The sequence below is a fragment of the Electrophorus electricus genome, chromosome 7 (assembly GCF_013358815.1).
Source record: "Electrophorus electricus isolate fEleEle1 chromosome 7, fEleEle1.pri, whole genome shotgun sequence".
Classification (NCBI taxonomy): domain Eukaryota; kingdom Metazoa; phylum Chordata; class Actinopteri; order Gymnotiformes; family Gymnotidae; genus Electrophorus; species Electrophorus electricus.
In genome coordinates, this window is record NC_049541.1 from 12,358,031 (window position 1) to 12,381,013 (window position 22,983).

At 39.4% G+C, this 22,983-nt stretch overlaps 2 protein-coding genes across 4 annotated transcripts; both read right to left on the reverse strand.

Annotated features, from left to right (window-relative positions):
* Positions 1-1,980: 1,980 nt before the first annotated feature.
* Positions 1,981-11,020, reverse strand: LOC113580186 (solute carrier organic anion transporter family member 1C1). Of its 2 annotated transcripts, XM_027014570.2 has the most exons (16): positions 10,709-11,020; positions 10,463-10,539; positions 10,182-10,275; positions 9,898-10,039; positions 9,610-9,742; positions 9,196-9,323; positions 8,270-8,422; positions 7,751-7,849; positions 7,360-7,590; positions 6,895-7,059; positions 5,044-5,239; positions 4,609-4,774; positions 3,662-3,846; positions 3,404-3,468; positions 3,029-3,146; positions 1,981-2,413 (listed from the first exon to the last, which is right to left on the reverse strand). In XM_027014570.2, the coding sequence occupies exons 3-16, from the start codon at positions 10,266-10,268 to the stop codon at positions 2,032-2,034; spliced, it is 2,250 nt and encodes a 749-aa protein (XP_026870371.2). In that variant the 5' UTR covers positions 10,269-10,275; positions 10,463-10,539; positions 10,709-11,020; the 3' UTR covers positions 1,981-2,031. The 2 variants fall into 2 exon arrangements, with proteins under 2 accessions (XP_026870371.2, XP_035383658.1); XM_035527765.1 differs by having other exon boundaries at positions 10,463-11,020.
* A 1,040-nt stretch (positions 11,021-12,060) lies between these two features.
* On the reverse strand, positions 12,061-22,571 carry slco1d1 (solute carrier organic anion transporter family, member 1D1). 2 transcript variants are annotated; one of them, XM_027014592.2, is made up of 15 exons: positions 22,496-22,571; positions 21,130-21,186; positions 20,147-20,288; positions 19,792-19,924; positions 19,491-19,609; positions 18,986-19,132; positions 18,453-18,551; positions 17,041-17,301; positions 16,451-16,615; positions 15,819-16,014; positions 14,689-14,854; positions 13,886-14,070; positions 13,727-13,791; positions 13,499-13,616; positions 12,061-13,012 (listed from the first exon to the last, which is right to left on the reverse strand). In XM_027014592.2, the coding sequence occupies exons 2-15, from the start codon at positions 21,178-21,180 to the stop codon at positions 12,793-12,795; spliced, it is 2,067 nt and encodes a 688-aa protein (XP_026870393.2). In that variant the 5' UTR covers positions 21,181-21,186; positions 22,496-22,571; the 3' UTR covers positions 12,061-12,792. The 2 variants fall into 2 exon arrangements, with proteins under 2 accessions (XP_026870393.2, XP_035383615.1); XM_035527722.1 differs by having other exon boundaries at positions 20,147-20,248; positions 22,496-22,565.
* Between the last annotated feature and the right edge of the window lie 412 nt (positions 22,572-22,983).

Consider the following 22,983-nt stretch of genomic DNA (forward strand, 5'->3'; position numbering starts at 1 on the left):
AATGATCTCCCTTCCACAGGTTACAGATGCATTTTAAACACATCGATAATGGTGCCATTAGGACAGCGTGATAGACAAATAAGCTTAGATAACCAGAAACGTCCCTTTTCTAGCTTCTGATAATTATTGATGTGGAAGATTAAGGCTTGTCAAAATAAGATTGATGATTTAAACCTCAGGAATGCTGCAGTTAAGAAAGCTGGCATAGCCCACCACACTGCTATCAGTTGAGTCCCATGCAAAACCACATGTAGGACTCAAACTGCATATAACATACAAAATATATCCAAATACACACACATGCAATTTTATATTTATATTATATATATAAAGGCTGCATGTCACAGATCAGATAATACTTATAGGTTATGAAAGAATGTACTACCACATGTTGCTGGCTAGTAGCACTGCTGTCTCCAAGTAAGCTTTGGATAGTTCAGAAAAGACAGTCCGTGTCCTTACTTGAAAAAGAAAGCCAAAGCACATTACCATAGTTTTATTCACATACAACTGCCGTCCTGATATGCTCTGCATTTACTGCAAAGTTTTGTTTATAATGTTCAAAAACCTTAATGAGTTAGTGCCATCATAACTTTCTAACCTTTATGAAGTGTTATAGTCTTTTCTTTTATAGTCACTTTGCTTAGCTGAGGAAAGCATACTGCAGGTTTATCTTATATAACTCCTAAACACTAGAATAGTGTTATCTAGAAGATATCTTGCTTGCATGCTTTATAGCTTTTGAATGCTTTAAAATCATCCCTTTCAGCCTGGCTTGTACAGAGTGGTGTTTTGTTGTTTTGTTTTTTTGGTTGGGGGGGGTGTCTATATATTATTGTTATTTTTTTTAAATTTAGGGCCCAATTTGAAAAGTAATAGTGCTGTATAACTAAAAATATTTTTATTATTGCTGTTATAAATGAAGTAGAACTACTCACATTCTGCTAGTGTCCACCGAACATCTGTGTACAGAATGCTCATGTTGAAGAGAGTGAAAGATTGTTGCACCAGGTTTCTCTGAAATTACCCAGAGTCATCAGACAGGTGTTCCTCCCATTAATCATTAGACAGCATTGATCAATCCTCCTTTCGTCTCATCCAGTCAGAAGCCCTTACGTTGCCTTCTTGCTTATTTGGGGTTTTTGGTGAACTCACTGGCCCACACCAAATTTCATTAAGCAGAAAAGACTGCTGTGTCATTAAGGGATGTTAAATACCAAATGCCATAGCTTTTAGTTACTCATAAGGGTTTATTGTAATTCAGCGTATTCATCTGATGCACATACGTGTGGCTATCTATGACAGCCAAGTGTAAAAGAGTTTGAGGGTATTCTAAAGTCTGGAATTCAAACCTCAAAAAAAAAGTTAGCAAAACATATGTGCTCCACATAAGCCTTTTTGTAAGTGTCATTGCATTTTGCTTTACCTAAAATTACCTCCTTGCCACCAAGCGATGAGAATTTGAGTAGGCCTGTGGTGTGGTGTGAAGACGAACCGTTCAGAACACTTCAGCCTTTTCTTTTACTGTTTGATTTGCCAATGGGAATATCACTTGCAAGCCAGTCAAAACTAACATAACTGTGAGCCACCTGATAATGAGATGGGTACTTGTGCTAATGGATGCTTCCTCTCCATTATGCCAGCTTATAACTCCAGTCAAGGTCATGCTTCTAATTCCCTGTCACATAAAAATGCATGGCTAACAGTGCTCAGGCACCCACACACTGGAATGAACCTGAGCAGCTATTGACACAAAATTAATTTGTTAAATTTAGAATGTGAATTAACCCTGAGGGCAGCATAAAACATGAGATGCTTTCAGAAATAATGCAGCTGCTGATTGTAGTGTGTTCTGATGTAACAAAATTAAAAAGATAACTAGTGCCATCAATTCCCAGACATCCTTCCCATATGTGAACTGTGACAAATGAAGGTCATTCGAATGAAGAAAGACCACATGGTTATTCATCGTCTCTTTATTGTAGAACGTAAACGTCTAGTGAGAGATAGTGTTGCTACAGCAAACTCCCGTTAGCCCTGTGGACCCAGTGTCTCTGGTCCGGCTGTCCTGTGAAGGTAACTTCTGAGTTGCTGTCCACTCTTCTCTTGCCCATGAACCTGCTCAAACGTGCCTTCCCCTTTCTGATCCCACTCAGCTGATGGGCACCCCTTGGGCATCTGAGAACATGTTATGTCAGCTTCCCCCTCCCACTGGCCTAAGGGAGCAGGACAGGCTTCTGACCACCCATCAGGCTGCCCTTTTGGGACCTGAAGCTCAAACTCATCCCGTTTGGTCTTCTGGAGGGACTTGATGTCTTCTTTGCGGAACTGTTTCCTCAAAAGCACAATGACAGCAATGGCGAAGAAATAAGAGCATCCACTCAAACACGTGACCAAGCCCAGAAAGATCACTCTGGGGAGAAAGAGAGCAAAGTCACTCCGCATGGCTTACACTGAAAGATTGGCACTGGGAAATCATAATAGAAAAGCTGCTCTCCTGCAGCAATAATACAAGTATATAGGTTACTAAAATTACTTAACTAAGCCTTCAACCCTTTGACCATGGTTTGAAGCCATTTCAAGAGAGCCAAAATATAGTTAAGCATCTCGCATCATCTAATGAATGTTACATGTGACTTTCTAGCTGAGAGTATAAATGATAATAAAAAACATAGCATAAGCAATAATAACAAAAATGCAAGCTAGTCTAGCTTTACTCTGTCAATGTATTTCACTGTTTTCAGTAAGACTGCTTTACCAAAATGTTCAATAAACTCAAGAAATATCAGTTTATAATGATTGATATTTGATTAAAGGGGCAATTTCCATCCAAACTTCAACTTATTGTTCAAATTTTAAACTAATAACTACAATGAAAATAGATTGAATATCCAGAGGGTTATTATGTCATTGGAAACATAAAGAAATTAATTTGGGGAAAATTAAGCACTTATAAAACAATTAGGTATGAATTCAATTACCACAAGCTAACTCTACTAGAACGTTAGTTTTCATTAACACAGCACACCTGTACATATCTGAGTCGTATAAGCGGCAGGCCCCTCGTCCGCCACACTTTTTCATGCCCCATTTCAAACAGGTGGAGTCAATTAGAGCACCAAAATACACCGGAGCTGGAATGCCTCCTACAGACCAGAAATGTCACAACAAATAACATCACACAAACTGTACAGCCTATGCATTAAAGGAATATTTTAACTAAACTGCTAACATGGCTTGAAAAAAAAAAAAAGATAAAAGCTAGCAATGATTCTAATTAAGGCCTCTCACTTCTGCTGTTCTGTAAGTATCACATATTTAGTGTGATTTCCTTTTCAGCTATTTTGAGGGCTTATGTTTATATCAATGTACAGCAAAAATATTTCTTTTGAGATTTCTTTACCTAGAGTTCTTATCACTAGAGTCTGAATCCCCAGTGCCAGTGCCTTCAGTTCAGGGTTAATACACCTGCAAGATATCCCATCCACAGGCTTTTTTGGGTTATGCAAGATGGCTACAGTACTTTAATTTTATAAGTCTAAGGGTGAGACTCCTAATAACATTATATATGATTATATATATATATATATATATATATATATATATATATATATATATATATATATATATATATATTGTGCAGCCAGAGATGATTACTGACCGTATAATGACCATGTATGCAGGCGTTACCCCCAGTGAATTAATGAAGGAACTGAGGACAGACACAGCCATGTAGGAGGTGAAGGTCCGGCTGCACTGAGGCCCGCGAGGACACTGACCAAGAGACACAGAGGTGCGGCCCTCTACTGGTGAGGGGGTCAACACACAACTGCAGTTGTGGAAGACCTGACGAAGACAAAGGGTGGGGAGAAAAAAAGAAAAAAGGCTTTTTCCCTTTTACAGGGACTATGTCTCTTTGGGCCACCAAAATAATAACAAATTTAAGCTTTCATCTTTAGGCATGAAAATAACCAAGAATGTGTTAGTTACACAACTGAAGTAAAGTAACAGGCAGCTGTATGGGGGTTTTTTTTAGTAAGAGATGGTACCAAATTGATGTAAAATGTCATTCTTTTTTTGATGCGCATCACACTCACTAGGCTGGCAGCCAAAACCTACACCTAAACAAAACAGGAAGGCCTACAGTACTCATTACAAACATTAAAACTACTAATAACATTTGTTTTTTGGAAACGTTAATGTTGCTTAAATGTTGCTTAATGTTGTTGAAAAATCTGAAATTCACTTTTGGTTGTTGTTGCTTGCCTGTGTGGATGCAGCTTCCTGGTGGTTGAGGAGTCTCAACAAATAATTTCAATGATTTAAATATATTTTTCCACACATCCCTGCACCTCTGTTTAAATCTATTCTTCATGGAATGTATGTTTTTACATTTTTTGGTTAATTTTTTTTAAAGATTACTATTACTGCTGAGTGTAAGATGTTATAGCCTGCTACCTCCACAAGGGGGCTTACAGCATTGACAACACCGCACTTCCCATGCTAATGGTAACGGGTAAAAAATAAAAAAAATAAAAAAAATTATTTGGAGGAGAACATTGTGAGTTGAGTCACACATTTGTCTTCACCACTTGTCTAGGTCATTACCGTGTTTTTGCCATAGCCAGTGGAGCTCGTACATCCCGCCAGACACGGAGACAAGTATGTGATGCCATTGTCAGAGCACACTGGCTCCCATTCAGCTGCAGAGCATACACAGCCCAGGTTACACTGGGAGAACAGCGTTCGCTCTTCATAAGAAATCTGAGGGGTCCTGGGGGTAAGAGTTAGTAGTTACATATGTTACTGACATGAAACATATGCAAAGATTTCCTTCCATTCAGTGGTGTTTGGTTTTGCATCAGGGTGCTCAATACATTTACTTCAGTAGTTCGTTTTTCATCTGAAAGGAAATTAAGTGATAATTAAATTATATATAGATGGGATACTTAAGCATATAAGTACCAAGCTAATTTCATCCTTTCTCTACCAGAACCGGACTGGGGGATGGTTCTGCTAACCAAAGAGTACTTGACACAGCACCCGTTATAGGAGACGGTGAGGCCAGCCAGCCGCGGGTTGTCACACTTGGTGCCGAACTGCAGAAGCAGGAGGAGGTACGCTGAGAAGGAGGTGAGGAATGAGAACTTGGCTCCCGACACCACACTCAGCCTGTACCTCTTCATCAGCAATCCGCCAAGGAATATCCCCACTGAGATCACAGGCAGGTTCAGCACACCTTTGGGCACGGAGCACAAGAGCTTTAGTTTCAGCGAACATCACTGACGTAGCTCAGAGGCTTTTGGTTGTAGAACGTTTGTGGAGCCAGAGGATGAAGGTGTCGGGAAGGTCACTTAGTAAACTACTCCTGGGATGTGGACTACCTCCTAACGCAGAGATAGGACGACCTGTTTTGTGTTGTCGATCACTGAGAATTGAGTGGCAGAGGGAATGATCAGTGTCAGAAAAGAACACAAACTGATACGTTTCAAATAGAGACATATATACCTGAGCATTGTAAATGATAAATAAGAGACTAGGATGTGAGCAAAAAAAAAAATCTAATCGTTTTAAATAAACAATAAAAGAATAGTGAAAACTTTGTACAATAAAGGTAAGTCACTATAAAGTTTGTATGGCTGGGAACCCGCTAATTGTCCATTAACTGATACATGGCAAAACAAAGGGGTTTTTATTGGGTACAGCTACTAAACTCCTGGACTGCTATCTTGATTAATATGGGTCTGATAGCTAGCTAATCTACCGTGTTGGAAGGCCGGTTATTTTCAATATACCTCGTTCATTCAGTTTTAAAAAATGACATTATCCACTTTCCCAACTACATATGATTAGTTTAACAGTTTAGTATGGTTATCTTATTTATTTGGTAGAAAATGCGAAAAGATCTGCTTTTGCGGTTATCCTAGCTAAACCTAGGTTAGGTTAGGATTATTATTTTGTTGCAGTTGTCCAAACGACTAGCCGATGGAAAAATGCGATGGTAGACAGCCAACCTAGCTAGGATTGAGTTATTTTTGCTATATGGGGTCAGTAATTTAGTATGAATGGACACATTTATTCATTTTATCTAACAGTGTTTCTCTCTTAACCCAGTTAACTATATCAACCTAGCTAGCCAGCTAGCTTTGATTAGAATAGGGAAAATTACGACTATAAAAGAAATTTGCCTATTTCGTATGTGTAGAATAAGACTGTGATCATCGTTTGTAGACAAACTAATAATCTCAATATTATCTAGGTAGGTAGTGTTAAGTAGCTAGCCAAGTTAAACGTTAGCTGATTAGCTGAGATAGATTTAAACCATTTTAAAACCAAACGTTACAGATATAACTGTAAGATATATCACACGAATTGACGCTGGGTCGCATGTCCCCAAAACTTTCTCAAATGGCCGAGTTTTCTCTACCACTTTATTTATGCTTCATTTATTCACTAATAGTTATTATAATGATATGCGCGTTTTACTCAATAAAACGGAATCTGAGTTCGTTCGTGCTTAGTTAGCTGTTATATTTTAGCCTGTATTATAACCAATATAATAAACGCGGCACATCTCATTTAGTAAAACGAAACAAATTACTTTTTAATCTAAATACATAGAAAAAAAGTATTACAAATTTAAACCATAGTAGCGATATATTTAAACTAGGCATACCAGTATGATGCATTGGTTTCTTCTGGTGGCCTCACATTCCAGTATTACTGTGTGTGCTTTCCAATTCTTTATTTTAGTTCAATGGGGTATAGTTGCTTTTCTGAGGTTTAAACTGATTTGTAATGTGAACATTTTTATTCTCCTTATTATTCAGAATAATAAAGCTAAATCTCATTGGGCTTATAGATAGGCTTTGAAATCCATGTCTAGTACCTCACCAAGGAGGAAATTTGCTCTGGAGGCAGATTGGCCGAACTGCTGCTCCATGTACTTGGCTTTGAAGGTGAACAGGCCAGTCAGTGAGTTGAATTTCAGGACACTCCCACACAGCAGCAGGAAGTAGGCAGGGGTCCCCAAGAGTCTCTTCAGCGAAGGCAAGAAACCTGCACAACAGAAAGCCCCCTGGATGTCATGCACATAAAGATTGTTTGTTCATAACATTTGTTATCATCCCAAACTCAAGAGAATGACATGTGAAGCCACATTGTAAATGCAGGGTAGGCATTTAAGTCTATTATGAACCCAAGATAGACACTGCACCTGTTTACACAGCCAAAGCCACAAGATACACAGTTCTGAAGGTTTTTGTAGCCTCGATTGAACACACTGACTAGACCCTTGTGGACAAAAAACCCCAAAGAGGCCATTTTTAACATATTTGTATAAAGTTGGAAAAGAAGTGCCTTTCGCAATGTCGGCCAGTTTCATAGACGGGCTTGCAGGATGTGCCACTGCCTCCTGGACACCATGACAGAAGCCTGGGTTGTCCTTGTGTACTGCTTCCTGTTTGGGTAATGAGCGGGGGAGGAACCAGAAAGGAATGCCAGCCAGTAGTGTGACAGTGGCTGACACGAAGAAACCCAGCCACCAGGCCCCCACCCAACGGGCATCCTTCGGAGTGATGGCCAGACCGTCTACAGAAGAAACACAGTCACAACAATCCAGAATAAATCTATTTGCAGGCCCAATAAATAGGGACCCTGTAACAGATGTACTGTGATACTGACAGGAAGGATTTTTCAGAGATACACAAAAGCTCTGAAACAGAATCAATGAGTCTTGTGGAATGCTTACCAACATTGACAAATCCAATATCGACATACAGCTTGGCGCACATGGAACCAAGGAGGTATCCAAACATGGGCCCCAGCAAAGCGATTGTCTGGAGGCAGGCTGTTAGAGACCAATGTAAGAGAAAAACAGACCACAGTCAAATCTCAAACTTGTTAAGTCTTGATTGAATATAATGAATAAATGAATACTAATTTGTGTGTGTGATGGCTTCAAGGGCTTAGTTTTTTAATTTTAAATCTAAAACAAAAACCATCCTAACCATTACTTTTTTCACAAATTACATTCTGTTTACAGTTTACATAGTTATCATGTATTAGTAATTACATCTAGGAGAAATTTACAATACTCATAACAACATAGTTCATGTCTTAAGCAATTAAAAAACTGCATTTTAAAAAATGCAGTGTTGCATTTATTTTAAATTTTAAATCGTTCAAAACATCACTTTTCATTCCATTTTTTTTATTCATCTCTTGCATATAAGAATATTATCAGAAAAGTCTTTAAAAAATATCTTGCCTATGTAAAATGCAGAGCTCTCTGCTTTTGCAAAGTCATCAATGTATGAGATCCCTAGAGGTGTGACGGGTGTTTCTCCTATTCCCCGCAGGGCGTTCCCCAGGAACACATAAACCCACATGTTGGAGCCATGTTCTTTCACACAGTCCAAGCCTGCAATAACAGTCACTTATGTTTAAATTCATAATCCAGTCAAGTTCCAATCTTGTTGCCCTTAAAAGGAAAACCTTGGGTTTTGTGCTGACCTAGAAAATATGTTATACTAGGGAAAAACAGAAACAAGTAGTAATAAATGTTTTTCACATTTCTTTGATTATTTGACTTCAGTTTACATTTCCACAAATTTGTTTGCTACAAGTCCAGAAGTAGGAAGCACTAGTTTTGATTTTGTTTTTTAAAAACCTTTTAGAAGTAGATTTCACAGGAAGTAACCTAATGCAGCTAGTGCTTTGGAAGAATTATATTTGGGATGTTTTTAAAGTAGTTTTTAAAAAATCAAATGTGATATTGTTATATATTATATTTTTCAAAACATATTCTGGAAATAATATTGCATTGTTTACATTCCAGTTTAACAAAAATAAACAATCAGTCAACTTCACTTTGAGTTGCTTGTTTTTGAAAAGGAGGTATATGGGGGTTTATGCTTTTTTTTCAAGGCTTAAATGACCACCCCACTGGGCTGTGTGTAAGCCCCATACAAAGGAACTGTAAGTTTCTGTTTCTAATGTTTTGTTACAGATGGCAGGAAACAACAGTTTAAAAATAAACTATACACTGAAAACCTATAAACATATCCTTTAAGACTACTACTATAGGATTTATTGTTTTCTGCTAATTACGTTTCTACCAATGTAAACATATAAATAACAGCATATTTGAATTTTAATCCGAACTTCTGTGTAGCCGTAACTTGAGCATAATACCTGTGTAGGTTTTCTGCAATGGCTCTGAATATATATCCGAGTAATTGCTTTGCATTATGATGTCCCTGCAGGCAACTACATTTACAGAGGCATTCAGAGAGCTTGTTATCACTGTCTCATACCTGTACCTGCAGGAATGAAACAGTCAAAGAAGAGAATAAATTCCTAGCTCTTTGATGAGTCAGTGAAGAAGCTTCAAGGGTGTTCACCATCCCCTTACTATTGCATCATACACTATAATTAAGGTGCTGCGAGAAACACACATTGCTGTACTATCTTGTGTTTTCCTGTACCTGGTACATTTTACATGGCATAACTATCATTTATCTTTGTTTATCAAGAGCCAGATTCAGTGGAATTCAAAATGATGTATGGCCATGCAAAGGGTCTACTGCAGTAGTGAAGCAAACATACCGTCCCATGAAGAAGTGTGGAAGACCAGTGACAGCAGAGCCAACCGCCATTAAAAAACAGCCAGAGCCTATGAGCCTGGGTCTGTGCATATTGGCTCCAAAATGGCTTACTAGAACTAGAAAGAGCAAGTTACCTGCAAGAGAACAATGTTAGGTGAACCAGCAGTCAGAACCTCAGAAGCAGACAGAAAATTACACACGTCTCAAAACATGCTGGCCATGATTCTAGTGAAAAAGAAATGGTGGATTTGAAAGCAGCACACTGTCCACACACACTGCATTTGCATACCCATCTCAAAGCTGACGTCGATTAGGCCAACAGTAGAGCTAGGAAGGTCAAACCTCCGTTCAATCTGAGTGATGGAACTCTTCATATAGGTGCCAGCCAAAGCCTTGGAGAAGTAGGCGAAAGACAGGGACATGACAAACATCTGTGGGATTTAGACAGAGAGAAGCAGGGGACAATCAAGCGCCAGCACAGTGCCTGGAGTTAACTTATTTTTAAAGTATATGTTGAAGTATATGAGAAACATCAAACACACATGCACTCACATACACCCCCCCCACACACACCTTAAAAGCAGAACAGCAGGAGTCTTTGGTGGACTTTTTGTCAGGGCCATTTGCGGTTGTGTTATCATCTATAGTTGGGACAGTCATTCTGATCCTGGGAACCGTTGGTAAATAAAGTTTTTATTTGGTAGTTGTTAATAAAAAATAGCTGACCAGCCTGTTCAAGCTTCAATGACATATATGTGCAATCGGTTGCTGATGAGACAACCATACAAGTCTTCACGTGAACAATGTGAATGTGGGTGCTGCATCAAGATGTAATTTAGAGGGATGATACTCACCTTATGATACTGTGAGGATTAAAACAGAAGAAGAAACCTTCCAAACTCTGGTCCAGGCAAGGATCAGCTTTTCAGCACTAACATTTACAAAATCGCAAACAAAAAAAAAGAACACAATAAAAGCAAAGCTTCTCCCTTGTGTTATGTTGCTGCAGGGAAGAAAGAGGGGCAAGCGAGCGAGCTGGATTCAGCAAGAAGTCGAAGCTCAAGGAACACAAAAAGAACTTTGTCAGTGGGTTTCCATACTTGGTTCTAATCCCTCCTGATCGAGCTCTAGAAATTCTCCTCTTCCAGTCTCTGCCGTCCACTCATCTGCCGACAGGGGAAATAAAGAAGCCTGAAGAAAGAGCTGAACAGGTGCCCAAGAGGAGAATTCGGCAGTAATGCTGAGCAAACTGAAAGAAAGAGTGCTGAGCAAACTGAAAGAAAGAGCTGAAAAACAGAATGAGAATGTGGTGGGGCAGGAAGAGAGAGGGCAAGGGAACGAGAGAGGGGAGGGGTGGTGAAAGTAGGCCAAGGTGAAGGTGCCTGAGCTAAGAAGGATCAGGTGTCTCCAAATCCTGGAACCCAGGGGTGGGTGGGCCTTCCTCAGAACAGCTTCCTTTCATATCTCCAGCCTCTGGCTGCAGTCGCACACAGACAGCCCACACAAAGGCCTCCGGGGCATTTCGATTCTAGCCACATGCCCGATCGAGGGGGACCCCCACACCACAACAGGCACTTCTAAAAGACTGCTGCATTCACCCCAAGAAAGACTGCACATCAGTGTTTGGTTTGTTTATATCCATTGACACTTTACTTTTATTTTTTTTGATGTGTGTGCATCGTATGTGTTTTTGTCCTGTCCGAGCACTAAGACAGAACTTACTTTCACTGTCTTTATTGTTCTTTTGAACTCATTTTTGTTGTTGTTGCTGATGATGTTTCGAGTATCTGCATATGAGTAAATTAAAAAACGAATTACTATAATAAGGAACCAAGCACTACTTCGCAGAACACAGTTCACAGTCTTTTCCCAATGCAACACTTGTCATGGGGCATGGTTTTGTCCAACAATGATCACTCATCTGACTTTCTTAGGGGCGATTTTGTTCTAGCAGTTCCCAAAAGACTTTGGCCAAAGAAAATGTGCTATTAGCATTTCTAGAAGCCTGGGGCACAGGCATGCCAAGAAGCTCTGCAAGCCAAAATCAGAACAGAGATTAGGACTTTGCCACATTCCTGCTACACACAACCAAGTCTGGAAGCCTAACTTCAACACCATCATCATGTTTATCACAGTGTTATCTATGCTGGCTAATGGCCTAATATTACTGCCAGGTGGTATGGAAAGTGTTTATGAGCACCAGAAGATTCAGCACAATGTTGATTTTTTTTCTTCCTGTATCTTGCTACCTTTATTATAAATAAGGAGGAGATGCACTTTTATGGCACTGTTTCATTAGATCCTGTTTTCTAAGACCAGTTTAAGTATAATTAATCTGGATCATTGGATCTAAACTGAACCTGCTATAGGCAGTGAAAGCTTGTCTCATCCTGTTGTTCACACCATCACATTGTTGCAAAGAACTGGTCTCAAAATAATATTCTCTGTGGGGTTTAATTTTAAGATCCTGTACACGTGAAAATGAAAAGCAAAGTCAAAAGGAAGGTCTGTAAAAACTTGCAGTTGGTCCCACCAGTCTAGACACTTGGAATTACAAATATACAGCAAAACCACATTCTTTATATACAGGTGCATAATGTTACGAGTGTTCGCTGTGTCCCATTCATTTACTGGGCCTTTATAAAACGGAACAATACAACAAGACAACTGCAAATTAAAACTAAATGAATCACCTTTATGAATATCATGACCTTGAGCATTATGCTCTTTAAATTAAAATGCTAAGCATTAATATGCTAAAAATATTCTTACACTAAAGCATACAGTATGTAGCAAGAGCTGTGTTACTGGGCTCTGACCAGAGGCAAACAGACCTCAACATAATGTAGATATAAATGCGCTTTGGCATTCTGACAGTAATGTAACATTTTAGTGTATATTTTGCATATTTACAGATTAGTTTTATGGCTACTTCCTAATTAGGCACTGCAGTAATCTAACAGTGGTCAGTGCAAGGAACTCTGTGTAATAACACAAAGTGGCGGTAGGTGGTGCATTTTACTGTGCATATGGCATTGTAACATATGCCTCCTGGTCTACACGCAGCCTCACACTCCATACATCACAAACTGTACAATTATGTAAGATTTATATCACACATACAGCATCACGATAGCCTAAATAACATGTCTGCTTTTAGCATATATGAATTCATCTAATATATTCATATAGTGGTCTCCTTGTGCAGGTCCTCCTTGCATTTCACGAAAGCCAGTGGGGCGTTTCCATTGCTGCTAGCCGTGCCATTGTCCTCCTGCTCCATAGCCTTTTCTTGGTTCTGCAGGGCCTCACACTTCTGTTGGTGGGCCAAACGGTTGTACAGCAGCCCATACAGGAGGTAAGACAGGGAATACAGGCCATAAATGAGCCCCAGGAACCTTGTTCTGGAGGGCAGGAGGTTGACAGAATTACAGACAGTAGTGTAAACATCACCTGGGCTATGAGAGTGAATCATAAAAAGGTACCTGCAAATTAAGTTTTACAATTTTGCACAGACTGACACTCACAAAACACAATAAAATGAGTTACCTCTTATGATATTTAACCCAAAGTATTTTACAGTTCGACCAAAGAGTTGTTAAAAGTTACACTTTGAGTGTCTAGTTGATCACTAGAGGGTGCTATATACCTTTTTTTTGCCCCAATTTACAGCGCACACTAATGCTGTTACAGTTTTAAACTACATTTGTTTGTTTAAATTTAACAAAACCTAGCTATTTCACAGTGAAAAGGGTCACATTCATACTTTGTGTATTTTCTTAAATAACCCTAAATGTTCCTATTTTTATGTCTTGCAAGAATCTGTTTTTCTTGTCTAAAGAAATGAATGAGTTTTTGAGTGCATTTGTAAAAGGTGTGCAAGCACTCACCTAAAGGCATGCGCGTCATAGAGTCGACAAGCCCCTCGTCCCCCACACCGCTTTGTGCCCCATTTCAGACACGTCCTGTCAATCAAAGCCCCAAAATAGATCGGAGGAGGGATTCCACCTGAAAATGAAGCAGAATTATTTCAAAGGCGTTGTCTACTGCAGACACCATAAATGGTCATTACAGTTTTATCAAAATGTTGAGAGTAAGTAAAAGAGAAGCCCTCTAACCCAGGGTCCGGACTATCAGTGTCTGCATCCCCAGAGCCAAAGACTTCAGCTCTGGCTGTATAGACCTAAGAGGAAAAGCACATCCAAGAGGATCATTTGCATTAAAGCCTGACCAGGTGAGTGGTAAATGTAGTGACCTCTCCACCTGCATGAACCTACCTGAGCAGAATAATAGTTCCAGGAGTGGCTCCGGAGGCCGAGATAAAGGCAGTTATTACCGACACCCCCATGTAGATCTTGAACATATGCTCACATGCCTGGTCCCGGGGGCACTGCCCCAGCACCACAGACCTGTTCACAGCTGGCGCATGAGCCTCTCCAACGCAGGTGCAGTTATGGAAAACCTTTAAGGATAAGAGATCCAAACAAATCTGAAAACCACGGTTGGAAGGGTTTTTCAAATGTTACTGTACTACCCTCTCCAACATGAGACAATTCTAAGATTCTAACTGTAATAAAAAGTGTATATGAATCAAACATGAATGCACTAGGCAAAACCCATAATCCAATCCAACACTTTTTTTCTATCTGATTCTGGCGATTCTGAGAAAAAGAAAATATCCACCACTGGGATTATCACAAACAGGCTGCAGTCTTTTGTCTTTCTAACATTCATCTAATAATGCATATTTTGAATGCTGGTGGGAGTAATGTTAACTGAAGCCAATATGAGACCTAATTCATGGAAAGCATTCATAAACATTCTTTATTAGTGTACTGCTTCCGTTAAAAGGTATTCAAACAGGTTAGGCATTAAAAACAAATATCTAAAATGGCCAAATTAATAATTAAATAATATATAATAATATAACAATTATTGCTAAAATCTGTCTGTTGCTGTATTGAATATATTATAGATTGAATACAGATTTTTCATATTTGTATTTTGAATATGCACCACTGTTTCTAGATTCTGTAATAACCCAAGCCTGGCTGCGGCAACCTGAGGCAGGACAGCTCACCATCTCCTTTCCAGCACCTGTGTAGCTCTGGCAGCCGGCAAGGCAGGGGGAGGTGTATGTCAAGCCATTGGAGGCACACACTGGGTCCCAGTGCCTCAAAGAGCAGGAGCAGACCGAGTTACACTGGGACAGCAGGCTCTGCTGCTGGTAGGATACCTCCTGAACACTAGCAGACAGATTCAGGGTGAGACCAAGAACTCAGAAATGGAATTTCTTGCACGACTCTGCAAGGAATGTCATAAGTCCACCAAACCATCTCCATCTATTGGTTAAACTGTTATAATTCACTGCTTTGGGCACTTGACCAAGGCTCTGTTTTGCCAAACTTCATTAGGCAACAACTGGAAAAATCTGCATTCTGTTAACACAAAGGAGTTGGAACACAGTGGATCTGGAATTGGTTTTACTGGTATAAAAACCCATCAGGAAGTGGTTTGTTTTTACATCTTTGAATAAGCATATAAAGTATGAATAAGCATATACTTCCAAACTGTTATGAATACATTAATTCATAAGGGATAAAGGCACCATAGAGATATATTTGTCATGGAACGCTCGGCTCCACCGAGTCACGTGGTTGGGCCCGCCACGTACAGTGGGAGGGCTGTTTGTTTGTAACCACACCTGCACACACCTGCACCTCGTCTGTCTAAATGTATATAAACCCGTGGCAAAGAGTGCAAGGTGTTGGTTATTGTCGACGTAACGTGTGGATGTAACAGTCAGTGTTCATTGTATTAGTGTTCACCGTACGTGTTTAATGTTAATCGGTTTTTGTTTGTATTAAGTGTGAGTGATTCTTGTGAGTGCTGTTAGTGTTACATGTTAAATGTAAATAAATGTTCGTCCCAGTCGGTGGAGTCTGTGCGTCCTGCCTCTCGCCCTGCGGCACTTGGGCCACCGCATGTTACAATATTATGTAAGTTCCTAATATATCTCAAGCCTATTAATTGATTCATTTTAAATTTCTAGTTGATGTAAGCATTATAATGTTTTTGAAAACTCTACAAAGGATCCACAAGTCTGTATCACCAAAGGCAGACACTGAGCAGTCCCACAGCGACAAGTTGTAAGCGTGGCCTCCCCTGGAGTGTTATGAAGAGGAAAGAGTCCCATGCAGAGCCACTTACCCCTGATAGGACACAGTGAGCCCAGCCACAGCAGAGTTTTCACAGCTCAGGAAGTACTGGCTGAGCAGTAAGATGAATGAGAAGAAGGAAGCGCCGATGCAGATCTTGGCCGCGCCAAGCACATTCAGTTTGAACCGTTTCATCATGAAGCCCCCCATAATGATTCCCAAGGCCACGGCAGGTAGATTCATGATGCCTGGCAGGAAAGGAGTGCAGAATGTCTACCAGCACGGGTGCACTGGTCCATGACCAGTACACTATCCAAACATTAACACTGCTGTTACAACTGGTAACTAGTGGGTACCTGTGTGGACATGGTGGTTTTAACATGATTTAAAGGACAAATGAGTAAAAGTGAATTTGTTTTAAATTTCACGGATTAAATGACGATGACAAATTGGAAAGGTTTTTTTTTTTGTCAATGTACAAATCTAAGACTTGTAAAACTGACAAAGAGATAACAAAAGCTTATTAAGACATCGTTCTGAATTGTCACACACCCCATTAATCACTTACAAGGCCATGTTAAGGCCATAATCTCACCTGCTAAACATGACACCCATTTTGCATTATGTTTATAAGCCTGCTCCACTTATGAACAGCTGGCAAGTTGGGTAAAAGCAAACACCTACCTATCAGAAAGATGGCCTTAGATGGTGGCAGGCCGTAAGTCTGTTCCATGTACTTGGGCTTGAATGTGATCATACCGATGAAGCCATTAACCTGTATCAGCCCCGTGCAGATAAGGAGGATATATATTGTGTTGCTGAAGAGTCTCCTCAAAGATGGGAGGAAATCTGAAGAATACCAAGACAAACACCCGGTACCTCATTTATGGTACATTGTGGTGCCTACAGCACTTTATGAAAGAAGATAATGTGAAATTCTAAGAGAAACTGTTATTTAAATTAACTAAGAAATGTATATAAAATAGTAAGTGTCAATGATGGAACATCATTAACATTAACATTCATTAACATTCTGACCCAGTGTCTACCCCAGTGATTTGGGGTAATTTACAGATCCATAACATAAAAAGGAATTGTAACATATATGTGTTCAATATAGACCTTTTTCAGGGTGAGTATTAAAATTCATTTACATTTTTTTATATAAACATTAATTCAAGTGTAAACACTAGAAAACATCTCTTAAATTCTTAGATAAAACATCAAAGTAAAACAACTTTCTACCAAATAGGTGAAACTTCTTTCAAAGGCACCTTTGACCTGGGCAGACATGGTGGCAGGGGCTGGTTTTTCAGACGAGAGGATGTTGCTGCTATCTGCGGCGATGAAGCCGTCCTGTTCGCCCTCAGTGGCTTCGAGATTTTTTGTGGCAGGCTCTTCTCCTTGCCTGTGCAGTGACCTGGGCAAAAACCAAAACGGAATGCCGGCCAGTAACATCACGGCTCCAGTCACCAGAAAACCAAGCCACCAGGCGCCTACCCAGCGTGAGTCTTTGTGGGTGATGGAGATGATGTCTGTGCAGAAGAAACGTAAAGAGAGGGCTGAGAAGTGACTGGGAGTCAACTAATTAGACATGTCAACTCCCGCCCTGGGGACCTGAGAGGTCCTGTCATTTTTCTTGCACATTATTGTGGGTGGACCTTTGCCCAAATAACATAAAAAGGTGTTTCTCACAGTGCTCGACCTCATACTGAGAACTACAGTCAGTTTTTGTGGCTTCTATTATATAAAATAAATTGATTAGTACATGCCCGAGCTCTAACATTAACATTACACAATAACATTAAACTCAGTAATTCATTTAAGAATTATTAGAATTATTGAAAAATCATAGTGAAAATATAAAAACAAATCATAAGCTCTGCTTGGAGACAGAAGCAGGAATATTCAGAGGCAGCAGCTAAGTCGCTGACCTTTTAAAACTGTTTGTGCAGGAACAGCCAAGCAATGAAATGGGGGTTAGGAGTTAATGACAGATGCCCTTTAACACACTGCGCACAAGTCGATAATCAGGATGTTACAAATGGGCAGACAGAAGAATGAGACGCTGTCCATGAGTAAACTCTGACCTACTATCCTTTGCAAGATGAAGATAAAAAATATCACGACCTCTAGCTAATTCTTGATGCACACCATGACAGGTCATGCTAAAATAAACTAACGCTGCAATCCTGGTTGACTTTAAATTAGGTAATAGGCACTAAATTGACAGACATGACTTCTAAACACTGAAGTTATCACAACTGTGCGTTTTATACGTTCTATACCAGTGTTTCTCAGCCCAGTTCACAGGGATCACCAGAAGGTCCAGATTCTCACTTTAGCCCAAACTGTACCCAATTATCTTTCATGCCCTTCCCAAAAGTCCACCCTTGTCATATTTTGGAACAAGATTGGTGGGACGGGCAGAGGTCGGAGAAAATTAGGGGACAGGCAGAGGTCGGAGAAACGGCACTAGGTAGGAATGCTGGGTGATTGGAATAACTTGCTGGGAGTTTACTGGGTTGGTGCTTTAATTCATATTGTTTCTGACCAGTTATATTTGGGGATCTGATCTTTTCTCAATTCAGCTTTTCATACACTTACTGGGAGAGAGATTTTAGAGATATACAAAAACAGCAGTTAACAGAGGCTGCTCTTTTGGTAATGGTAAGAAAATATTTACCCAAGTTCACTGCTCCAATGTCCACATAGAGTTTAGCGCAGAAGGAGCCCAGCATAAAGCCGAACATAGGCCCGAGGATCCCAATGGTTTGTATGCATGCTGTGTTTTGGAGTGAGAGGGTTAAGAAAGAGACTGAGATATCAGTCATTACAAAGCCATAATTCGTCACATCCCCCTGTACTTAACTCTACTCTCAAAGGTCAGAGTCTTTCAGATATTTTCTGAGTCCTTGAAGAGTACATCGTGAATATAATGAGAGCAAGATAGATAAAGTGATCTCTGTTATGCTAATTTGAATGCTTTAAACCCAAATTGATTGAATGAATGAGCTCTGCCACTCAGCTAAGCTTGGCAATGATTCAGTCATACTGTCAATGCAAACCAGGGCAAAAGTATAATTTCCTTTGCCATATGCCAACATATTTACCTCTGGTGTTTTAAGTCATAGTATAATACAATAACAGTGGCAAGGGAGTGTGTTATCAGGGCTTGGAGCCATGCCAAAGGGGAAGGTTCTTCCACTCCCATCGTACCCAGGTAGAAGGCTGTGTTCTCCTCTCTGGCGTAGTCATCCAGGTAGGATACTCCCAGCGGCATGACCGGAGTTTCTCCAATACCACGCAGCATGTTACCCAGAAACACATAGACCCACAGCGAGGATCCTGCCACTTTCTCACACTCTGCAGGAGCAAAGGTCACTTTTAGGCAGCTCCAGACACGACCCGAAGACACATATCAGGTAGCAGCGTCCCACACACATATTAGTGACTTTTATTTTGGAGTCTTTTTGGTGTAAAAAGTCAAAAGTCATTATTGTAAGAATTTATGTTTAACATCAGTGCATTATTATGATTATCCATCATAGGTATATACATATAGATATTTATCCACAGAGGCATGAATTATATTTACAGCAATGTACATGCATAGTATTTTAGGGAGCAAGTAAAACTGATCTTTAGCAGCTGTTACTGATATAGGCAATTTGCCTTTAGAAATAAAAAAGGCACACAGTTGTTCAAGCTGGCTGTCTCTCACCTGCTTGACTCATTGCAGTAGGTTCTTTTCCTGGAAGGCTCCCATTGACTAGACATGGCAGAATGGTCTCAGTCACATTTGTTTCAGAGACATGTGAAATTGTTGTCTCATATTTGTACCTGTTCAAAAAACAAGTTAAAGCTAGAACTCTTGTCTAATTAAATACTGAAAAAGACCCATCGACCAGCTATACACTGAACATTGTTATAGATATGGACTTAGAATATTGTATGGGCAGAAAATGATGTGTTTTTTTAAAAAGGGGGAATAAGCAAAAGTTTCCACGTCTATTGGAACTTACGGTCCTTGGAAAAAGTGAGGAAGGGCGGTGAGAAAGGACCCGAGAGCCATGATCAGACAGCCTCCTCCTATCAGCCTGGGTCTGTGGAGCTTTGCCCCAAAGTAACTCACAAAGGCAATTACCAGCAAGTTACCTACAGGAGCAAAAATAAACCAGTCGGTTAGTGAAATAAAACTTCAGGCTTCTTCACTCCAACTGTGAGTTTATTTTCATAAATCATGCGGCTTTAGGAATGGTTGCCTCATGGACAACACCTCTGTGTACTTGGGATTTTGGTGGTTACAGCCAAATGGTGTGATCAGGTAAGAAATGCTGACAAGTTCCAACACAGCTGAAAGTGTGTCTCCGCTCTCACCAATCTCGAAGCTTCCATCGATGACACCTATGAGGGAGCTAGGGATGTCGAAACGTCTCTCGATCTGCGTGACTGAGCTCTTCATGTAACTGCCCTGCAACGCTTTGGCAAAGTAGACAACGGACAAGGAGAACAAAAACATCTGTGACAGACAAATGTACACACACACACATACACACAGAAATTGCAAAACATTTTATTACTCATATTACTCAGTGAGACATTTGTAAGCATGATGTATCCAGTAACCCTCTCTATGGGGAGAACTAAATAAGCACAAGTAACCAACACCCCCCCCCCCCCTTTCCCAACCATATAATCCTAGTGAATGGATGATTTAACAAAACTAAATCTTTGATCTTTGTATGTTTTAAGACTACATATTCTGTGCTCATGAATGTCAGTGTGAGCATGCAGACTATGGTGTGTGTGTGTGTGTGTGTGTGTGTGTGTGTGTGTGTGTGTGTGTGTGTGTGTGTGTGTGTGCATGTGTGCTTGTGTAAATGTCTGTGTGCCTGTGTGTATGTGTTCGCCCTAGTGCACACATGTATGTGTGTGTGTGTGTGTGTGTATGTTTGTGCATACATGTAAGCATTCTTAAATGTATATTAAAAAAGATCTAATGTATTTTGATAATGAGGTTTCGGCTCTGAGCACACAAACATTTTACCATCATTCTAAAAATAGGCCTCGCAAATGACTTCTTCTAATGACTACATTGCACTGCGTGTTCTTTCACATTTGCTGATGTTCTCAATGTTTGCTTGTGGATTAGAGGTTTGAGTCAGATGTTTACAGTCAAACATAAGATCTTTATCTAACCACAGATCCCGCAAACCAATTTTTAAGGCCTCAGACTGACACATAAAGAAAATTAATATCATCTAAAGGCTCATTTGAAACTATAGAGCTCCATCTTTTTATTGGTTACTCTGCTGCAATTTTGGTAAAGTGAGAAGAGATGCCAAAAGATTGAGACTAACCTTTAGCTGGGAGCTGCATGGTTGCCCTGGTGTATTTTTCTCTGCACTCATGGTACACTGCAAGGAAAGGAGAAGGGTGAAGATAATAAAGACCCACTGCAGAAATTCCTCAGCCTCAGGTGGTTTGCTGCTGCAGCCAATGTTGCGCTTCACGTGCAAAAATTCCTTTTTCTTTTCCTTTTTTTTTAGAGCTCTATTGTTTAATTTAGTACAAAACAGGCTGAAGGAAATAGCCCCTGTGGGCCTTCTCCATAAGGCAGATCAGGAAATGTTGCACATTTCCTGTTAGAGGAAAGGGGCTTTGAAAAAATCTGAGATTTTGAAGACCATGTGCATTTCCTTCAGTAAATATTGTGTTGATGCTGGTTTGATGGTAAAGACAATGGGTGCGGTGCTCTTTGTAATTGCTTGTGCCAGGAAATTATGAATTCATATATCACAAATCAAACTAGACCGATTTTATTTTATACCAAAGGTATATATAAAAGTATTTGCAATATACTATTCTAATGTTGTTTATACTAGGTATGTTTAGTGAAATAATGACTTATTAAAATATATTTATATTTAATATTTCAATTTAATGGTAAGATCATCATTAAAGCCACTTGAAACACTTTAGGAACCAAATTACAACTTGTTTGAAATATTTACAATATTTTTACATACTTTAAAGAACATTACCAGCAATGCATTTCAGGTATTGCATCTAATGCATTTATTCTTTCAAATGAATTTGCATCTTATAAAGTCCATGAATAAAAATAATGTATTTGCCCAGAAGAGCCAAACACTTAGCCCAGTGTGGGCCCATCAGATATTCATGAACATTTATCAAGCAATGTTAATACATTTTACAAAATAAAGTTAAATTGTGAAATTCATTAGGATTTGAGGATGCACATGATTCTAGAAATTGTGTTGCTCTCTGAATGAAATACAACAATGAAATGCTGTAATTTGCAGCATTACAGAATTGTGCAGCATTACAATAATTTCACTGCATGAAACAAATGTGCAGACATGGGATTCTTGTTAAGGGATATTCTTCAGTATTAAAGAAGTATTTCTCAAATAAATTCATTCTTTTAAGTAATGTATTCAAAGGAGTAAAACAAGTAAAACTAATGTATATTAGTTTACTTATTAAAAGATTAATCATTTCAAAAATTACATTTTGATGAATGTTGAAATAATGGATTGGTAGTGGATTCTTGGTCCCTTCTACACTTTTGTATTCACAAATTTGTATACTCAAGATATAATCCAAATATACTCATTAATCAGTTCAACTTTTTTATGCAAAAATATAAATCAAACCTCTACTGACAAAAATATATATAGAGAGAAAAAATAGGCAATTTACCTGCACTCAAGCGCAAGTTATTCAGAATGAAGTTAATGGGACAGAGAGAGACAGAGAGAAAGAGAGAGTGAGAGAGTGGGAGGCTTTCAAAATGGGACTTTGTACCAGCATTTAAAACCTGACCCCTGTATCAGTAACCCAACAATGAACTTCTTGATCATGTCAGTCGATTGCCCTCAACAAAAGTGTTTTTTAAAGAGGAGGAACACCCAGCTGTGCATTACTCATTATTATAGCATCTCCAGGAGACTAAACAAGCCAATTTAACACAGATTATCAAGTGAATTGTTGCCTTTTCTATGGGTTCCACTATCATTGTAAGCAAATAGATCGCGTGTTGCTTATTCCAAGGACATGTTGTTATACCTTTTCTGTGAAGCTATTGGAGACCTTTCACTTTAGTTCAAATATGAATATTTGCTTTAGTACCAGCAGATACAGCACTGCAGTTCAAAATACTAGTACTATAAGACATTGTTGATGTAGAC

What these genes read in the sequence shown, in the direction of transcription:
- LOC113580186 (XM_027014570.2), bottom strand. Translation starts at nt 10,268, where the DNA reads ATGACTGTCCCAACTATAGATGATAACACAACCGCAAATGGCCCTGAC. An exon ending in ATTGCAGAAAACCTACACAG is followed by an intron (nt 8,423 to 9,195) that starts GTATTATGCTCA and finishes CTGTTATTGCAG; the next exon opens with GCTTGGACTGTGTGAAAGAA. An exon ending in TCTAGTGATAAGAACTCTAG is followed by an intron (nt 3,147 to 3,403) that starts GTAAAGAAATCT and finishes TCTGGTCTGTAG; the next exon opens with GAGGCATTCCAGCTCCGGTG.
- slco1d1 (XM_027014592.2), bottom strand. Translation starts at nt 21,180, where the DNA reads ATGAGTGCAGAGAAAAATACACCAGGGCAACCATGCAGCTCCCAGCTA. An exon ending in CCTCACTTTTTCCAAGGACC is followed by an intron (nt 19,610 to 19,791) that starts GTAAGTTCCAAT and finishes TTTTTTGAACAG; the next exon opens with GTACAAATATGAGACAACAA. An exon ending in TACTGCAATGAGTCAAGCAG is followed by an intron (nt 19,133 to 19,490) that starts GTGAGAGACAGC and finishes TTGCTCCTGCAG; the next exon opens with AGTGTGAGAAAGTGGCAGGA.